Source organism: Poeciliopsis prolifica, unplaced genomic scaffold, assembly GCF_027474105.1.
Source record: "Poeciliopsis prolifica strain line A6 unplaced genomic scaffold, Auburn_PproV2 SCAFFOLD009, whole genome shotgun sequence".
In the NCBI taxonomy this organism is placed as follows: domain Eukaryota; kingdom Metazoa; phylum Chordata; class Actinopteri; order Cyprinodontiformes; family Poeciliidae; genus Poeciliopsis; species Poeciliopsis prolifica.
In genome coordinates, this window is record NW_026562384.1 from 10,894,647 (window position 1) to 10,917,500 (window position 22,854).

Below are 22,854 nucleotides of genomic sequence, written 5' to 3' on the forward strand. Positions count from 1 at the left end.
CCAAAAGAGGCTTTTGCAGCTTCTGATGTTAAAAGCCCAGCAACGGAGAATCAGGAGGATAATGTGACGTTTTATCTGATGATAACTTTGGGCGCAGTTTCTGTTCTATTTATCATCAGTATCATCGTGCTGATTGCAATGCAGTGCTCCAAATCCACAGACTATACCTCTAAATATCTCCAAGAGACTAATTATGATGGGACACTGTGTCACAGCATCCAGTACAGATCTGGAGATAAACGATACATGTTAGTTGGACCCAGAATGAGTATTGGATCTACTGTAGTACCCGGAAGTCATGCAAATACACTTGTGCTACCTGACAGGAGGAGAACATCTGAGGAGGTAGGCAATGTAATTATTTCTCATTTCATTTGGAATTGTTTGCTGCATCCCATCGGACAAATTACACAATTAGTGACTTAAAACAAACAAACAAACAAACAAACAAACAAACAAACAAACAAAAAAACAACAACAACAAAACCTTGCAAATTTGTAGAGATAAGTTACTCTGCCATAAAGATATTGATTTGTGTGTTTGATTTTTTTTGTCATCAAATACTAGAGTAAAAACTATTCTGTGCAACACACCTTTCAAACAATTTCATGTTGGAGGTTCTTGGGAATATCTGCTGAAACTGAATGATCCGTTAAACTTGTGTTTTTTTTCGTTTAGTTCTACTGATGTCTTTTATGCATTTCCAATGTGCCTTCTGATCACGAGTTAAACTGATTAAATAAATTTGTAACTAACCTCGTAACCTTCATATTTTGCATCATATCAGCTATATTTTTGTAATTCTGACACAAGTTTGTCGCTCTTTTTTTTCTTCTTTCTTAACCGCGGGATAATGATATACATTTTTGAATTTGCATGATCGTATTAAAAGCGGAATAAATTAAATAGTATGCAATGTTTCCCTCTTGGTGTCACTACAGCACCGCAAACCGTTAAGAGTCATGGTTCCTCCCACTAGTAAAATCTTTTGTTAGGCTGCTGATAGCCGGAGACGTCGGAAACATAAGAGGAAGGGACGGATGGTATCATATTTGATCGGATTTGGAAACTGGAACTGACATAAAAGAAGAAAAAAAAAGGACGTGTGAGGCTGGAAACAATGGAGACACAGTTTACATCATCTAACCGTGGCTGGTTTGGTTTTTATTTCACCATACTGCTGATTGTCGCGGAACAAGTTCTGGCTGAACTGAGGTACTCCATCCCAGAGGAGGCGAAAGATGGAACCGCTGTGGGATATATCGCAAAAGATCTTGGTTTGGATAAAGCCTCGTTAGTTGATCGTCGGTTTCGTGTTGTGCCTGGATCCAAGGAGGCATATTTTGAGGTGAATTCAGACAATGGCGCTCTGCAGGTTCGTAGAAAAATTGACAGAGAGGAAATTTGTCACGGCAGTGGCGCATGCCTAATGGAGCTGAAAATTCTCGTTGAAAATCCCTTGGAAATGCATCATGTTGTTGTCGAAATAGCAGATGTGAATGATCATTATCCCAGCTTTTCTGAAAACGAACAAACGTTTGAAATAGGAGAACAGTCATCACTAGGAACAAGATTTCAGTTGGACGCGGCCCGTGATCCGGACGCTGGAATAAACTCCATCCGCACGTACACATTAACGTCAAACGATCATTTTGATATTGAGGTGATCCAGAGTGAGGAGGAGAAAGTGCCATATTTAGTATTGAAAAAATCATTAGACAGAGAACAAAAGAAAAAGCACGTGTTTATTTTAACAGCTGCTGATGGAGGCAAACCTCCAAAATCGGCGACCCTTAATATTTCCATAATTGTCCTTGATAGTAATGACAACCGCCCAGCATTCAATAAAGAGACTTATCAAATTGAAATTCAAGAAAATACATTAGTTGGCACAACTCTTACAACATTAAACGCAACGGATCCAGATGAAGGAACAAATGGGGAGATAGAGTACAGCCTTAGCAAAACACTGCCGCGTAAAGCATATGAAGTATTCCGGTTAGATAGCGTGAGTGGAGAAATAACACTAGAACATGCTCTAGATTTTGAGGATTCTGACACCTTTAAGCTAGATGTCCAAGCGTCTGACAAAGGACAGCCTCCACTTATAGGGAGATGCAGAGTTATTATAAAGATAAAAGACGTGAATGATAACGCTCCAGAAATAGAAGTCACGTCACTGTCAGACACTGTTTCTGAAGATTCAAAGCCTGGTACGGTGATTTCACTTGTTAGTGTGACGGATAAAGATTCAAGTGTTAACGGAAAGGTGATAGTAGAGATAGCTGGCAATGTGCCGTTTGAGCTGAAGCCTTCCTACAAGGAGAACATTTACTCCGTTGTCACCAAAGATTTTCTGGACAGAGAAAAAGAGCAACAATACGAGATAACAATAAAAGGAACGGATTGCGGCGACCCGCCATTATCTGCGGTTAAAATTCTCAGAATTCAAATATCAGATGTGAATGATAACAGACCGCAATTCTCACAAAACCCGTTACAATTTTACTTGAAAGAGAACAACGTTGCTGGCGCTTCAATTTTCTCAGTAAGTGCGACAGATAATGACGTCAACAAAAACGCAGCTGTGATATATAATATATTCAGACAAAATGACGTGACAAGCTTCTTGAATGTGAATTCTGACACCGGGCAAATATCTGCGCTTAAAAGTTTCGACTTTGAAACTCTGAAAACTTTTCAGTTCCAAGTTGTCGCCACTGATTCTGGGACTCCGTCACTCAGCAGCAACGTCACAGTGAACGTGTTCATTCTGGATCAGAACGACAACGCTCCAGTCATCCTGTATCCACTCAGCTCCAATGGTTCTGCTGAAGGTGTGGAGGAGATTCCACGCAACGTGAACGCAGGACACTTGGTGACTAAAGTCAGAGCCTATGACGCTGATATAGGATATAATGGCTGGTTGCTGTTTTCACTGCAGGAAGTTACTGACCACAGTCTGTTTGGTTTGGACCGATACACTGGACAGATCAGAACACTTCGCTCATTCACAGAGACAGACGAGGCTGAACATAAACTGGTCATACTGGTCAAAGATAATGGCAACGTTTCACTATCAGCAACAGCTACTGTGATTGTGAAACTGGTGGAGCCAAAAGAGGCTTTTGCAGCTTCTGATGTTAAAAGTGCAGCAAAGGATGATGAGGATAATGATGTCACGTTTTACCTGATGATCACTTTGGGGGCAGTTTCAGTTCTATTTATCATCAGTATCATTGTGCTGATTGCAATGCAGTGCTCCAAATCCACAGACTATACTTCTAAATATCTCCAAGAGACTAATTATGATGGGACACTGTGTCACAGCATCCAGTACAGATCTGGAGACAAACGGTACATGTTAGTTGGACCCAGAATGAGTATTGGATCTACTATAGTACCTGGAAGTCATGCAAACACACTTGTTTTGCCTGACCGGAGGAGAACATCAGAAGAGGTAGGCAATTTACTTTTATTTATTTATTTATTTATTTGGGTTTCTGTATTATTATTTTTACATAGCTATTATATCGTTGATATCAGATCATTTTGGATAACATGGAATGTTTTTAATTTTGTTTTGATCAATAATTTTGTCAAAGTGTATCTTCTTGTTGTTGATACGCAGAGGTTTAAACTTCCAAATATGTCTTACTTTGCTAACACACAAAACTACATTTGCCAGCATTTTATTGTTATTATTATTTTTGTCAATTTTCAGTTATTCTGAAATTATCGTTTGAACAGTCACTCCACCTTTCAATTTCGTTGCGCATCGATGAATGCAGTGTTATCCACCAAAATCCCAATAACTTGTAAAGGCAGATTTTTAAAGTAGTTTAATCCTTTTGCATTAGGTGTGGTAAAGTGCAGAAGTTAGTATGCACGTTACAACACCTTAACAAAAATGTATTTGGTGCAGCGAATTGTGAAAATAGCGTCAAACTCTGTCCGTGGTACTAAAGTCAACTGCTTCGCACGAGAAAGAGGAACAAGATTAAGTCTGAGAGACAGATCAAACGGAACAAGAACGGATCATACAAATGCAAGACAGTGGTAGCGCTCACTCTGAAAAGCGACTGTAATCATAAACCTGGCTTTTTTTGGTCTGCAGCAAAGGTTGACGAGAATAAAGATGTTTTGTGTTAACTGATGATCAGTTAAGTGTTTAATTTTTCGATAATCATTTTCTTCATCTTTTTTACAGTGCATTTTCATATCTGAAGACTTCACTTGCTTTTTCATGTTGAAGACTATTCACTTTGCACCGTACAGTCTGACTTGGTTGTAATAGTTTTTTCACTATAAAGTTTTATTCAAATAGATTTCTGATTTTCACGGCCACGTAAAACGCGATTTAAGTTGATTCTCCAATGGCAAGTTTCACTGTATCTGGTAAATACCTGGTTCGGCTGGCGCGTCACCGTGACGCTCTGTTACGTTGTAAAGTGGGCAGGAACTCGGGAGGGATGTGAGGGCGCAAAAGATGAAGTCGATTCTCCGAGTATGTTTGCAGCAATGGAGAAAGTTGTAGTTTTGAAGAGCTCAAACGAGCGCATTTTTTTCATTACGTTTTATAGGAATCCACTACTGACTCAAACATAAAGAAAATGGTTCAGGTTAGCCTATATTTTTTCGTTCCATATTAAATTTATAATAATACTGCGTCACACTGAGCAGTTCTGTGATATCAAACGGTATTTAAAATCGTCCATTGTTATGGTTGATATGTTGTTGTTTGGATTCTGCTACGACCAATATCACGGGTCAATCCGTGCGTTGAGTCTGCTGTCAGTCAAATCTCTTGGATGCAATTTGTGGATTCACTCGGTTTGTATTACCCCGGAAGTGAGTAGAAAACAGTCAAGAGCCGAGCAGGATGTCCTAATAGAGCTGAATCTGGCCGGGTGGACTCGGGTCAGAACACCGTAAAAGTCTCTTATTGCTTCTGGAAGTCTATTCTTCCCTGAAAAGGTTGCTGATAGGTCCTGAAGTTTCGTTTTTCACATTTTTCACGTCCTTGAAGTGTAGATGTAATTATTTTTAAATCCTTCCGGCAGATTTCAATGAACAGTTGTAAAACATTTTTTTTACGTTTTAAGGAGACTTCAATGCATCAAGGTGCATTTTCAAACAGAATCCAAAAATACACCTTACATTTTTTATTTTATCTTATTTTATTTTAATAGATTTTTTTACTGTAACGATTGCTTAAATGATCAAGTAGCGCACTAGTGGAGAAACACATCTGTGTAATAAGAGTATTTAGTTGTGTCTGATGCTGAATTACTTAATTGCAAGGAGGTTAAAATGAAAGACGGTTTGCATTTCACATATATATATTTTTTCCACATGGTTTTCTGGCAGATTGAAACTTAACTGAAATGCGTGCGTCGCTGGTATTGCAAGTTGAAGACATATTCCAAGTTGTACATAAAAACAAAACAAAAAAAAAACAAAACACGCATATTAAGGTAATAAGAAAGATATATTTTTGGCTTTATGCATTAACTAGACTAACTAGAATGTTACGTGGTTGTATTCCTGTCTTGACTTTTGGATCTGCATAACGCATACCTTTCAGCAGCATATTACAGGACTCAAAGATTATTCAAAAACTGATCTGTAATGTCCACTTGGTGTCGTTGCAATACAACATTCCTGATTTAGACTGTCCCTAGACTGTCTGTCATCAAATCTTTTGTTTGCACGGCGGATGGTGGATCGGATGGAAGAATTAAAGCAATCCTAGTGCACAATCTGAATTAGAAAATTAATCCATGGACAAACAGAGAAAAACGTAATATGCTGTGAAATAATGGCGACCTGGAGCCGATCGAATGACCACAGTTGGGCTGTTTTTCTTTTACACTTTCTACTGATTTTCACGAAGCAAGCTGCGGCTGAACTGAGGTACTCCGTTCCGGAGGAGGTGAAAGAGGGAACCGTCATTGGAAATATTGCCAAGGATCTTGGTCTGGAGAAAGTACATTTAACCGATCGACGCCTGCGTATTGTTTCGGGATCTGAAAATGCTTTTTTCAATGTTAATACGAATACTGGCGCCTTGCAGGTTCGTAGAAAAATTGACAGAGAAGAGCTATGTCACGGTGATGGTGCATGCTTAATGGAGCTAAAGATCATTGTTGAAAACCCGCTAGAAATGCACCACGTTGTTGTGGAAGTTGCAGATGTAAACGATCACTCCCCGAATTTTCTAGATAAACAGCAACATTTTGAAATAGCAGAACATACGGCTGTCGAATCACGATTTCAGCTGCTAGCGGCAACTGACCTCGATATAGGCGTGAATTCAATCCGCGCCTACACGTTATCATCAAATGATTATTTTGATATAGACGTAAGTCAAAGTGACGAAGACAAAATACCATTTTTAGTTCTAAAGAAGCCACTGGACAGAGAAAAAAGAAAGAAACTTATACTGTTAGTAACAGCAATTGATGGAGGAAAACCTCCGATATCAGCAACACTTAATGTTTCAGTCACTGTGCTTGATATTAACGATAATCGTCCATCCTTTAGCCAGGACGTTTACCAAGTAGAGATAAATGAAAATGTATCAGTTGGCACTGTTGTTGCACAAGTTTCTGCAACAGATCCAGACGAGGGAAATAACGGAGAAATTAAATACGGTATTGCAAAGGCTTTACAACCAAAAATACATGAAACATTTGAAATTAACTCATTAACAGGGGAAATTAAATTAAAAGCACTTCTTGATTTTGAGGAATTTGAAATTTACAAAATTGATATTGAAGCATCAGACAAGGGAACGCCTCCGTTAACAGGGAGGTGTAGAGTGGTTGTAAAGATAAAAGATGTAAACGATAACTCACCAAAGATAGATGTTACATCTCTTTCAAATACAATATCAGAAGATTCAAAACCTGGAACAGCAATTTCTCTTATCAGTGTAACAGATAAAGACTCTGGTCTTAATGGAAAGATTATTTCACGCATACTTAATGATGTACCTTTTGAATTGAAGCCATCCTACAAGGAAAACATGTATTCACTTGTAACAAAAGAACATTTAGATAGAGAGAAGGTTTCTCTTTACGAAATATTAATACAAGCCACTGATTGCGGTAATCCAACATTATCTACGGTGAAAACCATCAGTATTCAGGTTTCCGATGTGAATGACAACAGTCCTCGTTTCGAAAAAAGTCCATTGCAGTTTTATTTATCAGAAAATAATGTTGCTGGGGCAACCGTATTTTCTGTAAGCGCAACAGACATTGATGTGAACGAAAATGCAGCCATTTCCTATTATATTGTGAGAGAAGGAAGTAAACACGATGTGACGGCATTTATAAATATTAACTCAGAAAATGGACAAATAGCAGCGCTAAAGAGTTTCGACTTTGAAACGCTAAAAACTTTCCAGTTCCAAGTTGTCGCCACTGATTCTGGGACTCCGTCACTCAGCAGCAACGTCACAGTGAACGTGTTCATTCTGGATCAGAACGACAACGCTCCAGTCATCCTGTATCCACTCAGCTCCAATGGTTCTGCTGAAGGTGTGGAGGAGATTCCACGCAACGTGAACGCAGGACACTTGGTGACTAAAGTCAGAGCCTATGACGCTGATATAGGATATAATGGCTGGTTGCTGTTTTCACTGCAGGAAGTTACTGACCACAGTCTGTTTGGTTTGGACCGATACACTGGACAGATCAGAACACTTCGCTCATTCACAGAGACAGACGAGGCTGAACATAAACTGGTCATACTGGTCAAAGATAATGGCAACGTTTCACTATCAGCAACAGCTACTGTGATTGTGAAACTGGTGGAGCCAAAAGAGGCTTTTGCAGCTTCTGATGTTAAAAGTGCAGCAAGTGACGATGAGGGAAATGATGTGACTTTTTATCTGATGATCACTTTGGGCGCAGTTTCAGTTTTATTTATTATCAGTATCATTGTTCTGATTGCGATGCAGTGCTCCAAATCCACAGACTATACTTCTAAATATGTCCAAGAGACTAATTATGATGGGACACTGTGTCACAGCATCCAGTACAGATCTGGAGACAAACGCTACATGTTAGTTGGACCCAGAATGAGTATTGGATCTACTATAGTACCTGGAAGTCATGCAAATACACTTGTGCTACCTGACAGGAGAAGAACATCTGAAGAGGTAGGAACATCTCTATTAATGCATAACAAGTTTGGAAAGAAATGCTGTGTTTTTTTGTTTGACTTGGTTTCAGTGATCTGTTTTGATGAGAACCAAAATAATATTTTTAAAATTCTATCACTTTTATTTCAATGCATTCTGGGTCTATTGCTGTTCCTTGGTATTGATTAAAAAACAAACAAAAAAAAAACTATTTGATTAAAGATTGAAGAGTTATTTACACTACTCCTTTTCCTTTAATAGATAGTTTTGTGTGTTTCTCTCAAGGTGTCGGTACACTGACAGTATAATGCTTTTTACATTCTCCTCTGCCTGTTATGAGATGCAGAAACCATCTCCTTCTTTCAAGTTTCGCATTTTGTTGATGATGTCTGGAGAACTGAAACGGGACCAGTTTAGTTGATTAACTAAGATAGAACATTGTGTTACAGAATACAGTTTAGATTCGCAGGCAAACTACGTGTTAGTTGAACCCCAGATGAGCATGCAATGTACTATAGTATTGAAAATTCATGCAATATACTGGTACGACCAGAAAGAAGAAGAGCATCTGAAGTACTAGCTCGTTCAATTGGAAACTTTGGCTTATTTTAGTTTTGACTCCTTTCACTCATCGACTTCTCTTGTGACTGATTCACTTCATAAATTTATTGCAATAATAAATTAGGACTAAGAAAGTTTTAGACTTGGAATTTATGCTCTTTAAATGAATAGTCTGTCAGTATTCATTTCCATTTTTACATATGCATACCTCTCAGTTCAGGCTTTTTTTGGCAGCTAACAGAATCATTGAGTGCTTTTTAAAACAATATGATGTAGCTTAAAGCACTTACAGAAAAGTTTATGTTTTTAACATTTACTAAAAATGTATGTAATTTTAAACATTGTTCAGTTGTTTCTAAATTGTGTTCTAAATACATATTTGTCACCGTATTCTAGATCTTGCTTGATAAATCTGTCTTGTTAACCACAAAACATTGAAGTTAGTATTTTTTTTGTTTGCTTTTTTTTTTCTTTAGAAATGTGTAAACAAACATTTTGTCGTACAGTCATGCTTCCTATCAGTTACTATATAATGTAGCTATTTCACGAAAGGCTAAAGCACTTCAATGCTTTACCAGAACATATTTAGGTTCACCGGGTAGATAGTGTGGAAAGAGCATGATTAGCTGTCCGTGGTGCTGATTTCAATTGCTTTTTTCGAAAACAGTGTTGGAGAGAGAAAGAGTAGTTTATATAGATTTGGTTTGAGTAAAATATTTTACAAAACACACTGAGTCCTCAATGTTTTTTTGTGTGCGTTATATTATAAGCTGTTCAGGTCATAACAAAGCAGACATTCACCCGCAATGATGTAGGTTTAATGTCTGAGGAATTTCATTGTTCACTTGTTGCCTCAATGAGTGTGTTTAATGAAAGGAAAGAAAACAAAGCCGTGTTAGTTTGCAGTTCCCACAGACACGATAAACCATGTTTGTCCACAAGGTGTCGCTGCAATATAACCACGTCACCGCAGAGGCTCCCTTATCAGACCAAGTCTTTTGTTTGCTCTTCCACCACACACGGCACTTTTGATGAAAGAACGGGAGATTTAAGAATCCGTGTCGGGATTTAATATAGATCATAATAATCGTCGCAAATGATACACCACGAGCGCATGTGAGGCTTATTAACGATGGGAAACTGGAAGCTTTCGAGCGACTGCGATTGGCACGTTTTTCTTTTACATTTTCTGCTGATTTTTGCGCAGCAGGCTGCGGCTCAACTGAGGTACTCTGTTCCAGAAGAAGTGAAAGAGGGAACCGTGATTGGAAATATTGCGAAGGATCTCGGTCTGGAGAAATCACATTTAAGTGATCGACGGCTCCGTGTTGTTTCGGGATCTGAAAACACGTTGTTTGATGTTAATTTGGAAAATGGAGCATTACAGGTGCGTAGAAAATTTGACAGAGAGGAGCTTTGTCATGGTGAAGGCGCATGCCTCGTGGAGCTCAAAATTATTGTTGAAAATCCGTTGGAGATGCACCACGTTGCTGTTGAAATTACGGATATCAATGACCATCCCCCAAATTTTACAAAAACGGAGCAACGTTTTCAAATAGCTGAACACACTGCCTTAGGGACACGATTTCAGCTGCCAATGGCCCGGGACCCCGATGCAGGAGTGAATTCAATACGATCATACGCGTTATCATCAAATGACTATTTTGTTATAGATCTAAGCCAAAGCGATGAAGACAAAATACCATTTTTAGTGTTAAAGAAGCCTCTAGACAGAGAACAACATAAGAAGCTTGTATTGTTTGTTACAGCAATAGATGGAGGAAAACCTCCGAGATCAGGAACACTTAATGTTTCAGTCACTGTGCTTGATAGTAACGATAATCGTCCATCCTTTAGCCAGGAGGTTTATCAAGTACATATATATGAAAATGCTTCAGTAGGAACTATTGTTACAACTGTTAATGCAACAGATCCAGATGAGGGAACAAACGGAGAAATTGAGTACAGCATTGCTAATACACTGGCACCTAAAATATATAGCATATTTGAATTGGAGAAGTTGACAGGTCAAATCATATTAAAAGCAGCTTTGGACTTTGAGGAATCAGAAAGCTACAAAATTGACATTGAAGCATCAGACAAGGGAACGCCTCCGTTAACAGGGAGGTGTAGAGTGGTTGTAAAGATAAAAGATGTAAACGATAACTCACCAAAGATAGATGTTACATCTCTTTCAAATACAATATCAGAAGATTCAAAACCTGGAACAGCAATTTCTCTTATCAGTGTAACAGATAAAGACTCTGGTCTTAATGGAAAGATTATTTCACGCATACTTAATGATGTACCTTTTGAATTGAAGCCGTCCTACAAGGAAAACATGTATTCACTTGTTACAAAAGAACATTTAGATAGAGAGAAGGTTTCTCTTTACGAAATATTAATACAAGCCAGTGATTGCGGTAATCCAACCTTATCTACGGTGAAAACAATCAGTATTCAGGTTTCCGATGTGAATGACAACAGTCCTCGTTTCGAAAAAAGTCAATTGCAGTTTTATTTATCAGAAAATAATGTTGCTGGGGCAACCGTATTTTCTGTAAGCGCGACAGACATTGATGTGAACGAAAATGCAGCCATTTCCTATTTTATTGTGAGAGAAGGAAGTAAACACGATGTGACAGCATTTTTAAATATCAACTCAGAAAATGGACAAATAGCAGCGCTAAAGAGTTTCGACTTTGAAACTCTGAAAACTTTCCAGTTCCAAGTTGTCGCCACTGATTCTGGGACTCCGTCACTCAGCAGCAACGTCACAGTGAACGTGTTCATTCTGGATCAGAACGACAACGCTCCAGTCATCCTGTATCCACTCAGCTCCAATGGTTCTGCTGAAGGTGTGGAGGAGATTCCACGCAACGTGAACGCAGGACACTTGGTGACTAAAGTCAGAGCCTATGACGCTGATATAGGATATAATGGCTGGTTGCTGTTTTCACTGCAGGAAGTTACTGACCACAGTCTGTTTGGTTTGGACCGGTACACTGGACAGATCAGAACACTTCGCTCATTCACAGAGACAGACGAGGCTGAACATAAACTGGTCATACTGGTCAAAGATAATGGCAACGTTTCACTATCAGCAACAGCTACTGTGATTGTGAAACTGGTGGAGCCAAAAGAAGCTTTTGCAGCTTCTGATGTTAAAAATGCAGCAAAGGATGAAGAGGAAAATTATGTGACTTTTTACCTGATGATCACTTTGGGCGGAGTTTCAGTTCTATTTATCATCAGTATCATCGTGCTGATTGCAATGCAGTGCTCCAAATCCACAGACTATACTTCTAAATATGTCCAAGAGACTAATTATGATGGGACACTGTGTCACAGCATCCAGTACAGATCTGGAGACAAACGCTACATGTTAGTTGGACCCAGGATGAGCATTGGATCTACTATAGTACCTGGAAGTCATGCAAATACTTTGGTGTTACCTGACAGAAGGAAAACGTCTGAAGAGGTAAGACATTTACTTGAAATTATTGTTTTATATTAATCTTTCGTTGCTGCTGTTTTTTTATTTTTTTTTATTGTATTATACATTTTCAGACTTTTTCGTTTTATTTGAATATTAGTAATAGCCCATTTGTTTATTTTGTATATGCGTGTGTGTCATAAGTTGATTTCTTCCTGACTTACTAATAATCCTAAGTATGAGAACTTGAGTGGGTTGTTTCTAATTCTAGAGATTAAAAAGTTTTTTTTGTCTCTTTTTTGTTGTAGATACTTTCTTGTTTCCTCATCTTTTTTATTTTTATTTTTTATATTGATAACGTTTTATGTGCATAAAAATATTGTTGCCCCCAAATAACTTTTAAATTTTTTTTAGTATTGTGTAAAATATTTGGTGTATTTTCACTTTTTTTGGTAGTTTCTACATAATCTGGGTTGTTTGCAGTAAGTTTGTAAACTGAAATAATTTTAAATCCTCAGAAGGCATTTGTGTGCAGTGAGCTGACTGCGGAAATGGGGTCGTTTGCTGTCCATGGTGCTGAATTCAATATGCTCATTGGAACAAAGACTGGCAGATAATAGGTACATAGACTAAGATGAGTGGAATTTTTCACGGAACTGGGCGATGTTTTATTATGTTATCAAGGAGATAGAATATATGGTTATCTGTTGTTAATGTAAAAGAACGATGTTCAAGTCACAACTATGCAAAGAGCTTGCCCGACATGATTCCTGTTTATTAACTGAACTAATGCACGGTTGACCAGTTGTCTAGAAATGTTGATTTTTCTGAACGCAGAAGAGACAAAGCTTTGCCACTGAGCAGTTTTCATAAAATAAACAAATAAACTATGTTGTCCACAAGGTGTCGTTGTAATACATTCAAACCTGCAGAGACACTCCATACCCAGACCAAGCCTTTTGTTTGCTGTTCCACCACACAGAGCATTTTTGATGAAAGAACGAGAGACGTAGCGTCTCATGACGGAGTTTGCTTAAGAGAAAAAATCATCGCCATAAATATTACACCTGGAGTGAATGTGAGGCTGAATGACGATGGCAAACTTGAAACTATCGCGTGGGCATTTCTTGCGTGTTTTTCTTGTACACCTTCTCCTGATTTTCGTGAAGCAGACTGCGGCTGAACTGAGGTACTCCGTTCCGGAGGAGGTTAAAGAGGGAACCGTCATTGGAAATATTGCGAAGGATCTTGGTCTGGAGAAATCACATTTAACCGATCGTCGGCTACGAGTTGTTTCCGGATCAGAAAGCGCACTTTTTGGTGTGAACGTGGATACCGGTGCCTTGGAGGTTCGTAGAAAATTTGATAGAGAAGAGCTATGTCACGGCGAGGGCGCATGCGTAACGGAGCTAAAAATTATTGTGGAAAATCCCTTAGAGATGCACTACGTTGCTGTTGAAATTAAAGATGTGAATGATCACTCCCCAAATTTTACAAAAACGGAGCAACACATTCAAATAGCAGAGCATGCTTCACTCGGCACACGATTTCAGCTTCAAGCGGCCCGTGACCCCGATGCAGGAGTGAATTCAATACGATCATACGCGCTATCATCAAATGAATATTTTGATATAGATCTAAGTCAAAACGATGAGGACAAAATACCATTTTTAGTGTTAAAGAAGCCCCTAGATCGAGAAAAAAGTAAGAAACTTGCACTGTTTGTTACAGCAATAGATGGAGGAAAACCTCCGAGATCAGGAACACTTAATGTTTCAGTCACTGTGCTTGATATTAACGATAATCGTCCATCGTTCAGCCAGGACGTTTATCAAGTACAGATATATGAAAATGCTACAACAGAAACTATTGTTACAACTGTTAATGCAACAGATCCTGACGAGGGAACAAACGGAGAAATTGAGTACAATATTGCCAAAACATTGGCACCTAAAATATATAGCATATTTGAATTGGAGAAGTTAACAGGTCAAATCAAATTAAAAGCAGCTTTGGACTTTGAGGAATCAGAAAGCTACAATATTGACATTGAAGCATCAGACAAGGGAACGCCTCCGTTAACAGGGAGGTGTAGAGTGGTTGTAAAGATAAAAGATGTAAACGATAACTCACCAAAGATAGATGTTACATCTCTTTCAAATACAATATCAGAAGATTCAAAACCTGGAACAGCAATTTCTCTTATCAGTGTAACAGATAAAGACTCTGGCCTTAATGGAAAGATTATTTCACGCATACTTAATGATGTACCTTTTGAACTGAAGCCGTCCTACAAGGAAAACATGTATTCACTTGTAACAAAAGAACATTTAGATAGAGAGAAGGTTTCTCTTTACGAAATATTAATACAAGCCTGTGATTGCGGTAATCCAACCTTATCTACGGTGAAAACAATCATTATTCAGGTTTCCGATGTGAATGACAACAGTCCTCGTTTCGAAAAAAGTCCATTGCAGTTTTATTTATCAGAAAATAATGTTGCTGGGACAACCGTATTTTCTGTAAGCGCGACAGACATTGATGTGAACGAAAATGCAGCCATTTCCTATTATATTGTGAGAGAAGGAAGTAAACACGATGTGACAGCATTTTTAAATATCAACTCAGAAAATGGACAAATAGCAGCGCTAAAGAGTTTCGACTTTGAAACTCTGAAAACTTTCCAGTTCCAAGTTGTCGCCACTGATTCTGGGACTCCGTCACTCAGCAGCAACGTCACAGTGAACGTGTTCATTCTGGATCAGAACGACAACGCTCCAGTCATCCTGTATCCACTCAGCTCCAATGGTTCTGCTGAAGGCGTGGAGGAGATTCCACGCAACGTGAACGCAGGACACTTGGTGACTAAAGTCAGAGCCTATGACGCTGATATAGGATATAATGGCTGGTTGCTGTTTTCACTGCAGGAAGTTACTGACCACAGTCTGTTTGGTTTGGACCGATACACTGGACAGATCAGAACACTTCGCTCATTCACAGAGACAGACGAGGCTGAACATAAACTGGTCATACTGGTCAAAGATAATGGCAACGTTTCACTATCAGCAACAGCTACTGTGATTGTGAAACTGGTGGAGCCAAAAGAGGCTTTTGCAGCTTCTGATGTTAAAAGTGCAGCAAATGATGACGAGGGTAATGATGTCACGTTTTACTTGATGATCACTTTGGGCGGAGTTTCAGTTCTATTTATCATCAGTATCATCGTGCTGATTGCAATGCAGTGCTCCAAATCCACAGACTACACTTCTAAATATATCCAAGAGACTAATTATGATGGGACACTTTGTCACAGCATCCAGTACAGATCTGGAGACAAACGCTACATGTTAGTTGGACCCAGAATGAGTATTGGATCTACTATAGTACCCGGAAGTCATGCAAATACACTGGTGCTTCCTGACAGGAGAAGAACATCTGAAGAGGTAAGAACATCATTATTTATGCACTCCAAGTTTGAGAAGACATGTAGAATTTTTCTTGATTTTTTTCTTGTCATAAATTCCTTAGCAAATTTACAAGTAGAAAATTATTTGAACTGTTTATATATATATATATATTATATATATATTATATTATATATATATATATATATATATATATATATATATATATATATATATATATATATATATATATAATATATATTATATATATATATTCTCACATCAGCAAATCCTTTAATCAATTGATGAATACATGTGCTTTTCACAAGGTGGCGGTATATTAACAACATAAAGCAGGATACCGCCCCAGCGTCCTCGCTTGGATGTAGAAATTATTATTTTCATTCGGGCAAAGCATTTTGCTGAAGGTGTCCGCGGAACTGAAAGGGGACCAGTTTAGTTGTTTTTTTGTCATACTTTATACCCAGGAAATAATTTGTTTCGTGTGGTCATGATAACAACCTAACTGGAGAATCATGGGCGCAAGTGGATTCTTTTTTCCAAAGGACGATATGAAACAAAGAGGACGGGATTATTGGCAACACCGACACGCAATATTCATCGTTTGGATTTTGCTTTCATTTGCCTATTCTGCTTCGGCGCAGCTGAGATACACGATATCAGAGGAGCTTAAAGAGGGAAGTCTTGTTGGAAATATAGCAAAGGATTTGGGAATAGACGTGACTGTGATGAAAAGGAGGGGATTCCGTATTATGTCTGGATTGAATGAACCTCTTTTTACGGTAAATGAGAACGACGGGATCATGTATACCAGGCAGCAAATAGATCGAGAGCAAGTATGTAAAGATAATAAGGCATGCTTGATCAATCTCAAAACAGTGCTGGAAAATCCGCTGGAAATACATTATGTAACAGTTGAGATAGCCGATTTAAACGACCACTCTCCCAAATTCCCCGAGAACACACAGCGACTGGAGATCTCAGAATCTGCATTACCGGGAGCACAGTACCAGCTACAAATGGCCCATGATCCAGATGGCGGTATTAACGCGGTCCAGCAGTACACAATCAGTCAGAATGATCATTTTCGGCTAGAAATCAAAGATCGCGGTAGAGATGGCAAAACACCGATATTGCAGTTACAGAGGCAGCTGGACAGAGAGGCCAAAGATAGTTATAAATTTGTGCTTAGAGCTATTGACGGTGGAACTCCACCAAAGACAGGCACGGTTGAAATATGCATAGATGTAATTGATGTGAATGACAACATGCCAATATTCACCAAAGAAAAATATTCGGAGTCGTTGCAGGAAAACGCTCCTTTGGGAACCACAGTGATCCAAGTGAATGCAACAGATATGGATGCAGGACTTAATGGGGAAGTAGTTTATTCATTTGGCAGTGACGTCAAAGATCAAATTAAAGAACTATTTAGTATCGACTCTGTTACAGGGGAGATCACTGTCAAAGGACACGTGGACTTTGAAGAAAAAGACAGTTATGATATTGATATACAGGCCTCTGATAAAGGAAGTGTTCCATTCAAAACGTATAAAAGTGTTATTATTAAAATTAGAGACGTTAACGACAATCCTCCTGTGATTGAAATTGCCTCTCTATCAAGTGCAGTTTCAGAAGACTCCAGACCAGGAACGACAGTGGCACTTATTAGTATCACAGATTTAGATTCCGGTGTAAATGGGAAAATAATAAGCTACGTGGCTGATGACGAGCCTTTTAAATTAATTCCATCATTTCAAGATAACATGTTTGCTGTAGTCACCAAATCTGAGCTGAACAGAGAAGAAAAATGTGTTTATGATCTCACTATAATCGCAAAGGACGCAGGTACACCTGCATTAACATCACAAAGGACAATACGTCTAAATATTTTAGATGCAAACGACAACAGTCCCGAGTTTTTGCAGAGTCCTTATGCGTTTTACATCTCAGAAAATAACCCACCAGGAGCCTCTGTGTTTTCGGTGCGAGCAGAAGACGGGGATGAAGAAGAAAATTCTCTAATTGCATATAGTTTTATGAGAACTACAGCTAATGAACACACTGTGACATCTTTTTTGAATGTCAATTCTGAAACCGGGGAAATCGTGGCGCTGAAAAGTTTCGATTTTGAAACTCTGAAAACTTTCCAGTTCCAAGTTGTCGCCACTGATTCTGGGACTCCGTCACTCAGCAGCAACGTCACAGTGAACGTGTTCATTCTGGATCAGAACGACAACGCTCCAGTCATCCTGTATCCACTCAGCTCCAATGGTTCTGCTGAAGGTGTGGAGGAGATTCCACGCAACGTGAACGCAGGACACTTGGTGACTAAAGTCAGAGCCTATGACGCTGATATAGGATATAATGGCTGGTTGCTGTTTTCACTGCAGGAAGTTACTGACCACAGTCTGTTTGGTTTGGACCGATACACTGGACAGATCAGAACACTTCGCTCATTCACAGAGACAGACGAGGCTGAACATAAACTGGTCATACTGGTCAAAGATAATGGCAACGTTTCACTATCAGCAACAGCTACTGTGATTGTGAAACTGGTGGAGCCAAAAGAGGCTTTTGCAGCTTCTGATGTTAAAAGTGCGGCAATGGATGACGAGGAAAATCATGTGACGTTTTACCTGATGATCACTTTGGGCGCAGTTTCAGTTCTATTTATCATCAGTATCATCGTGCTGATTGCAATGCAGTGCTCCAAATCCACAGATACACTTCTAAATATCTCCAAGAGACTAATTATGATGGGACACTGTGTCACAGCATCCAGTACAGATCTGGAGATAAACGCTACATGTTAGTTGGACCCAGGATGAGTATTGGATCTACTATAGTTCCCGGAAGTCATGCAAACACGTTGGTGTTACCTGACAGGAGGAGAACATCTGATGAGGTGAGATAAACGGTGTTGTCGAGGTATTTTCATAGGTTACACCCATATATACCCTTTAATTCTCCAAATAACGTTGTTATTAATTCTTCAAGTAGTTCAATGTCATATATCTATGCTTTTATTTTGAAGTGCTTCCTTTTATTTTGAAGGTTTTTCCGTTTATTTTCTTCTTGATGTTCGTCAGCTGATCTGTTTTTTCTTTACTGTTGAGACCGGTGCAGCAGTCATTGATAATTAACTTTATTGAGATCATTGACATAATCCTTCATTGAACCTATTTAAACACTTGATGACCAGCATTGCTTCTGACTGAAGCCCTTTAGTGGTCAGTTTACAAAATCCAGCAACATGGGTAAAAATCCTCAACAAACGTGTTTATTGCCATTTTCCTTTTTATGAATTAATTATCTGCTTTGCTGATAGAGAATGACCGAATGAATATATTAAAATTGAATTTTGAAAAACGATCATGTTCTCTTGACACTACGTCACAACAATTTCAAATAAATTCCACTCTTGCTATTTGGACAACAATAATATGTTTGTGCTACTATTCATTGCAGTGCAATATTTTAGACTATTATATGTTTGCGTTTTGGTTGATATATGTTTAGGTTGCACAATTGTAAGCATTAATGGACATTCAGTTATGGTGTGAACAATGCGAATTACTCTACAGTTTCCTTTTTTATTTGTATTTCTATTATTTACTTTTTTGTTGTTCAGATGTCTGTTGCACAACCATGAAAACTGCTGTCCGTGGTGAGGATATGATTGATGGCGCGCGCTCCTTCACTTTTCTTCCAAAGTTTGAGCGGATGTCATGGCGGATGTATAAAGACGTGCTCAAATTTTGGGATCATTTTCACTGTTTGGGCCAACAAACATTTGGCACTTGTTCCATCAAACGTTTAGCATTTGGATACCTACATCTGTTATAATTTATCTTAAATTGAGTAACTGTAGTTTCGCTGAGGATCACTTGGTGTCAGTATAAGGACAAGTAATATGTCCAGCTTTTGTGGTGATTTCCACCAGACCCATCCTCTTTCTCCCCAGAAGATGAGCACTTGCTCTATACGCGGGCTGTGATTTTGTATGAAAACTCTCTACCAGAGAGCAGTTGCATTTTTATCGTGTTGCGGGAATTCCATATTAGCACATGAAAGTCGTTGTTTGTAAAGGATCTCATGATATTTTTACTTTAGCAGATCTTCAACATGGAACAAAGGCGGCCTAAAACACGGAGCGGGTGGATAACATGGATGCCATTCATGATGACTTTGTTTTCATTTTGGAGCAGCTCTTCAGCACAGTTTCGATATTCTGTCTTCGAGGGAGTTAAAGAGGGGACAGCTGTTGGAAATATCACGAAGGATTTAGGTCTCGACAAGAGTACAATGAAACAGAGGGGCATCCGCATTGTGTACGGATCTACAGAGCCTCTCTTTGGGGTAAACCAAAATGACGGCGTCTTGTATGTGGACAGAAAATTTGATCGAGAGGAAATATGTGATCGAAGCAAGGTTTGTGTGCTTGATTTAAAAGCAGTGCTTCAAAACCCGCTGGAAATCCATCACGTTGCCGTGGAGATATTGGATGTAAATGATCATGCGCCAGTTTTCGCACATAATGAAAGTACGTTGGACATTTCTGAATCTGCGCTGCCAGGCTCGAGATTTCAGTTGCAAGAGGCACGTGATGCTGACAGTGGCTTATTTTCTGTTCAGCAATATAAGCTGAGTCAAAATGGACATTTCCGTTTAGAGGTGAAAGATCGGGGCGAAGACCGTAAAACACCTAGTTTAGTTCTCGAAAAGCCCCTTGACAGAGAATCAGTGAAAAGTCATGTGTTACTTCTGACAGCATTAGATGGAGGTAAACCTCCACGATCTGGTAACATGACAATAGTTGTTAATGTTTCCGATGTTAATGACAATGCGCCCGTGTTCAGCCAGGAATCATACACTGTGTCAATTAAGGAAAACTCCCCTGTTGGTACGACCGTGATTCAAGTTAGCGCAACAGATTTAGATGAGGGTTCGAACGGAGACGTTATGTATTCATTCGGAAATCACGTGGATGCACGGGTACGTGAACGTTTTAGTTTAGATCCAGGGACTGGTGTCATTGTTGTGACTGGAGCGTTGGATTTTGAAGAATGCGGCAGATATGAAGTTGATGTTCAGGCATCTGACAGCGGCGCAGCCACACTAAAGACAGATAAAACGGTGGTAATTAATGTGGTTGATGTGAATGACAATGAACCAAACATAGAAGTGACGTCATTTTTTCATGCGATCCCAGAAGACTCAAAGCCCGGGACAACAGTGGCGTTGATTAGTGTAAAAGATGCTGATTCTGGTCTGAACGGAAAAGTTATGTGTTACATAAATCAAGACCTTCCGTTTTTGCTAACTCCTTCTTTACAAAACAACGTTTATTCTCTAGTAACTAAAACTATTTTGGACAGAGAAAAGGAAGCGCAATATAATGTTAGAATCATCGCGAAAGATGCAGGGCAGACATCTTTATCATCAGAAAAGATTATACCAGTTCTTGTGTCTGACATTAATGACAATATGCCCGAATTCTATAAAGATCCGTATATTTTTTATATAACAGAAAACAATAAACCAGGGGAGAAAATATTTTCAGTCTCAGCGCTTGATAATGACGAAGGTAGTAATGCACTTGTTTCATATTTAATCTTAAGGAATAAAGAAGGAACCAATATACCTACATCCTTTTTGAATGTCAATTCTGAAACCGGGGACATCGTGGCGCTAAAGAGTTTTGACTTTGAAACGCTAAAAACTTTCCAGTTCCAAGTTGTCGCCACTGATTCTGGGACTCCGTCACTCAGCAGCAATGTCACAGTGAACGTGTTCATTCTGGATCAGAACGACAACGCTCCAGTCATCCTGTATCCACTCAGCTCCAATGGTTCTGCTGAAGGTGTGGAGGAGATTCCACGCAACGTGAACGCAGGACACTTGGTGACTAAAGTCAGAGCCTATGACGCTGTATAGGATATAATGGCTGGTTGCTGTTTTCACTGCAGGAAGTTACTGACCACAGTCTGTTTGGTTTGGACCGGTACACTGGACAGATCAGAACACTTCGCTCATTCACAGAGACAGACGAGGCTGAACATAAACTGGTCATACTGGTCAAAGATAATGGCAACGTTTCACTATCAGCAACAGCTACTGTGATTGTTAAACTGGTGGAGCCAAAAGAGGCTTTTGCAGCTTCCGATGTTAAAAGTGCAGCAAATGACGATGAAGGAAATGATGTGACTTTTTTCCTGATGATCACTTTGGGCGCAGTTTCAGTTCTATTTATCATCAGCATAATTGTTCTAATTGCAATGCAGTGCTCCAAATCCACAGACTACACCTCTAAATATCTCCAAGAGACTAATTATGATGGGACACTGTGTCACAGCATCCAGTACAGATCTGGAGACAAACGCTACATGTTAGTTGGACCGAGGATGAGTATTGGATCTACTATAGTACCTGGAAGTCACGCAAACACGTTAGTACTTCCTGACAGAAGACGCACTTCTGAAGAGGTAAGATCAACAATTTTGCCTTGAAATTTTCTAATTTGAACATATCTAGCTCAACATCACTGGATCATTTCTTTGTTTTTTTTTATTCTTCTCACATCGCCTTTTAAATAGGGAATGCGTGTTGATTTTTCACCTATCAACAGCTGGGATCCAAGTTTTTTTTTTTTTATATAATTTGATATTTTCTTAACTCGCTAACCTTTCAGTTTCATGAAATGCAAAATACCAATATTATGTTTATAGTGCATTTGCAATACTGGTTTCTTATCTCCAATAGCTACAAATTAGAAATATTTTGTCTCGAAGAAAACGTCCACGAATATCAATAAATACAATATTTATGTTTAGTCGCTTGGTGTCAGTGATGGTCAGGTTATCTGCAGAGCTTGTTCAACGTAACATCCAGAAACACATCCCTCATATTCAGCCGAAAAGCAATCTGTGCGTTAGATCGCGGCTTACAGCAGAGGTAGCTAATCATTTGGTAAACTTACACATCCTATTCTATTCACTTTTATACAGACATATATCCTTTACAGTTTTCGGGTCTTTTTCTGGATTTTAAAACACGGATCTTTTTTTTTTTTTGCCGCACCTTCATCTTTTTTTGTTATGGGACAAAGAATGGGAAATGCACGGCGGGCGCGACATTGTTGGATTTCTCTTTTATTTGCTTTAACCGAATTATGGAGCGTGGTGTTTGCACAGCTCAAATACTCCATTTTAGAGGAGGTTCAAGGTGGAACTTTTGTTGGGAACATCGCAAAGGATTTGGGACTGGATAAGAACGT

The 22,854-nt window shown here is 39.0% G+C and overlaps 3 protein-coding genes and 1 pseudogene across 5 annotated transcripts in view; all 4 read left to right on the forward strand.

The window, feature by feature from the left end:
* Positions 1-22,854, forward strand: part of LOC129362983 (protocadherin alpha-C2-like) — a 181,209-nt gene that overhangs the window by 18,792 nt on the left and 139,563 nt on the right. The window contains exon 1 of one of the 3 annotated variants that reach the window (XM_055034887.1): positions 9,788-12,195. The exons of the other annotated variants lie outside the window; for them this stretch is intronic. Within the exon in view, the coding sequence (XP_054890862.1) occupies positions 9,847-12,195 (2,349 nt within the window). The 5' untranslated portion in view covers positions 9,788-9,846. Of the gene's footprint in view, positions 1-9,787; positions 12,196-22,854 lie in introns of those variants that run through there. 3 annotated transcript variants of the gene reach the window in all.
* On the forward strand, positions 1,010-4,109 carry LOC129362989 (protocadherin alpha-7-like). The gene is made up of 2 exons (XM_055034891.1): positions 1,010-3,461; positions 3,927-4,109. Exons 1-2 carry the CDS (start codon positions 1,122-1,124, stop codon positions 4,062-4,064), a joined length of 2,478 nt encoding a protein of 825 aa, XP_054890866.1. The 5' UTR covers positions 1,010-1,121; the 3' UTR covers positions 4,065-4,109.
* LOC129362689 (protocadherin alpha-8-like) lies at positions 5,734-8,257 on the forward strand. Its single transcript, XM_055034396.1, has 2 exons — positions 5,734-8,200; positions 8,245-8,257. Exons 1-2 carry the CDS (start codon positions 5,823-5,825, stop codon positions 8,255-8,257), a joined length of 2,391 nt encoding a protein of 796 aa, XP_054890371.1. The 5' UTR covers positions 5,734-5,822.
* LOC129363001 (protocadherin alpha-3-like) lies at positions 15,968-18,492 on the forward strand (annotated as a pseudogene).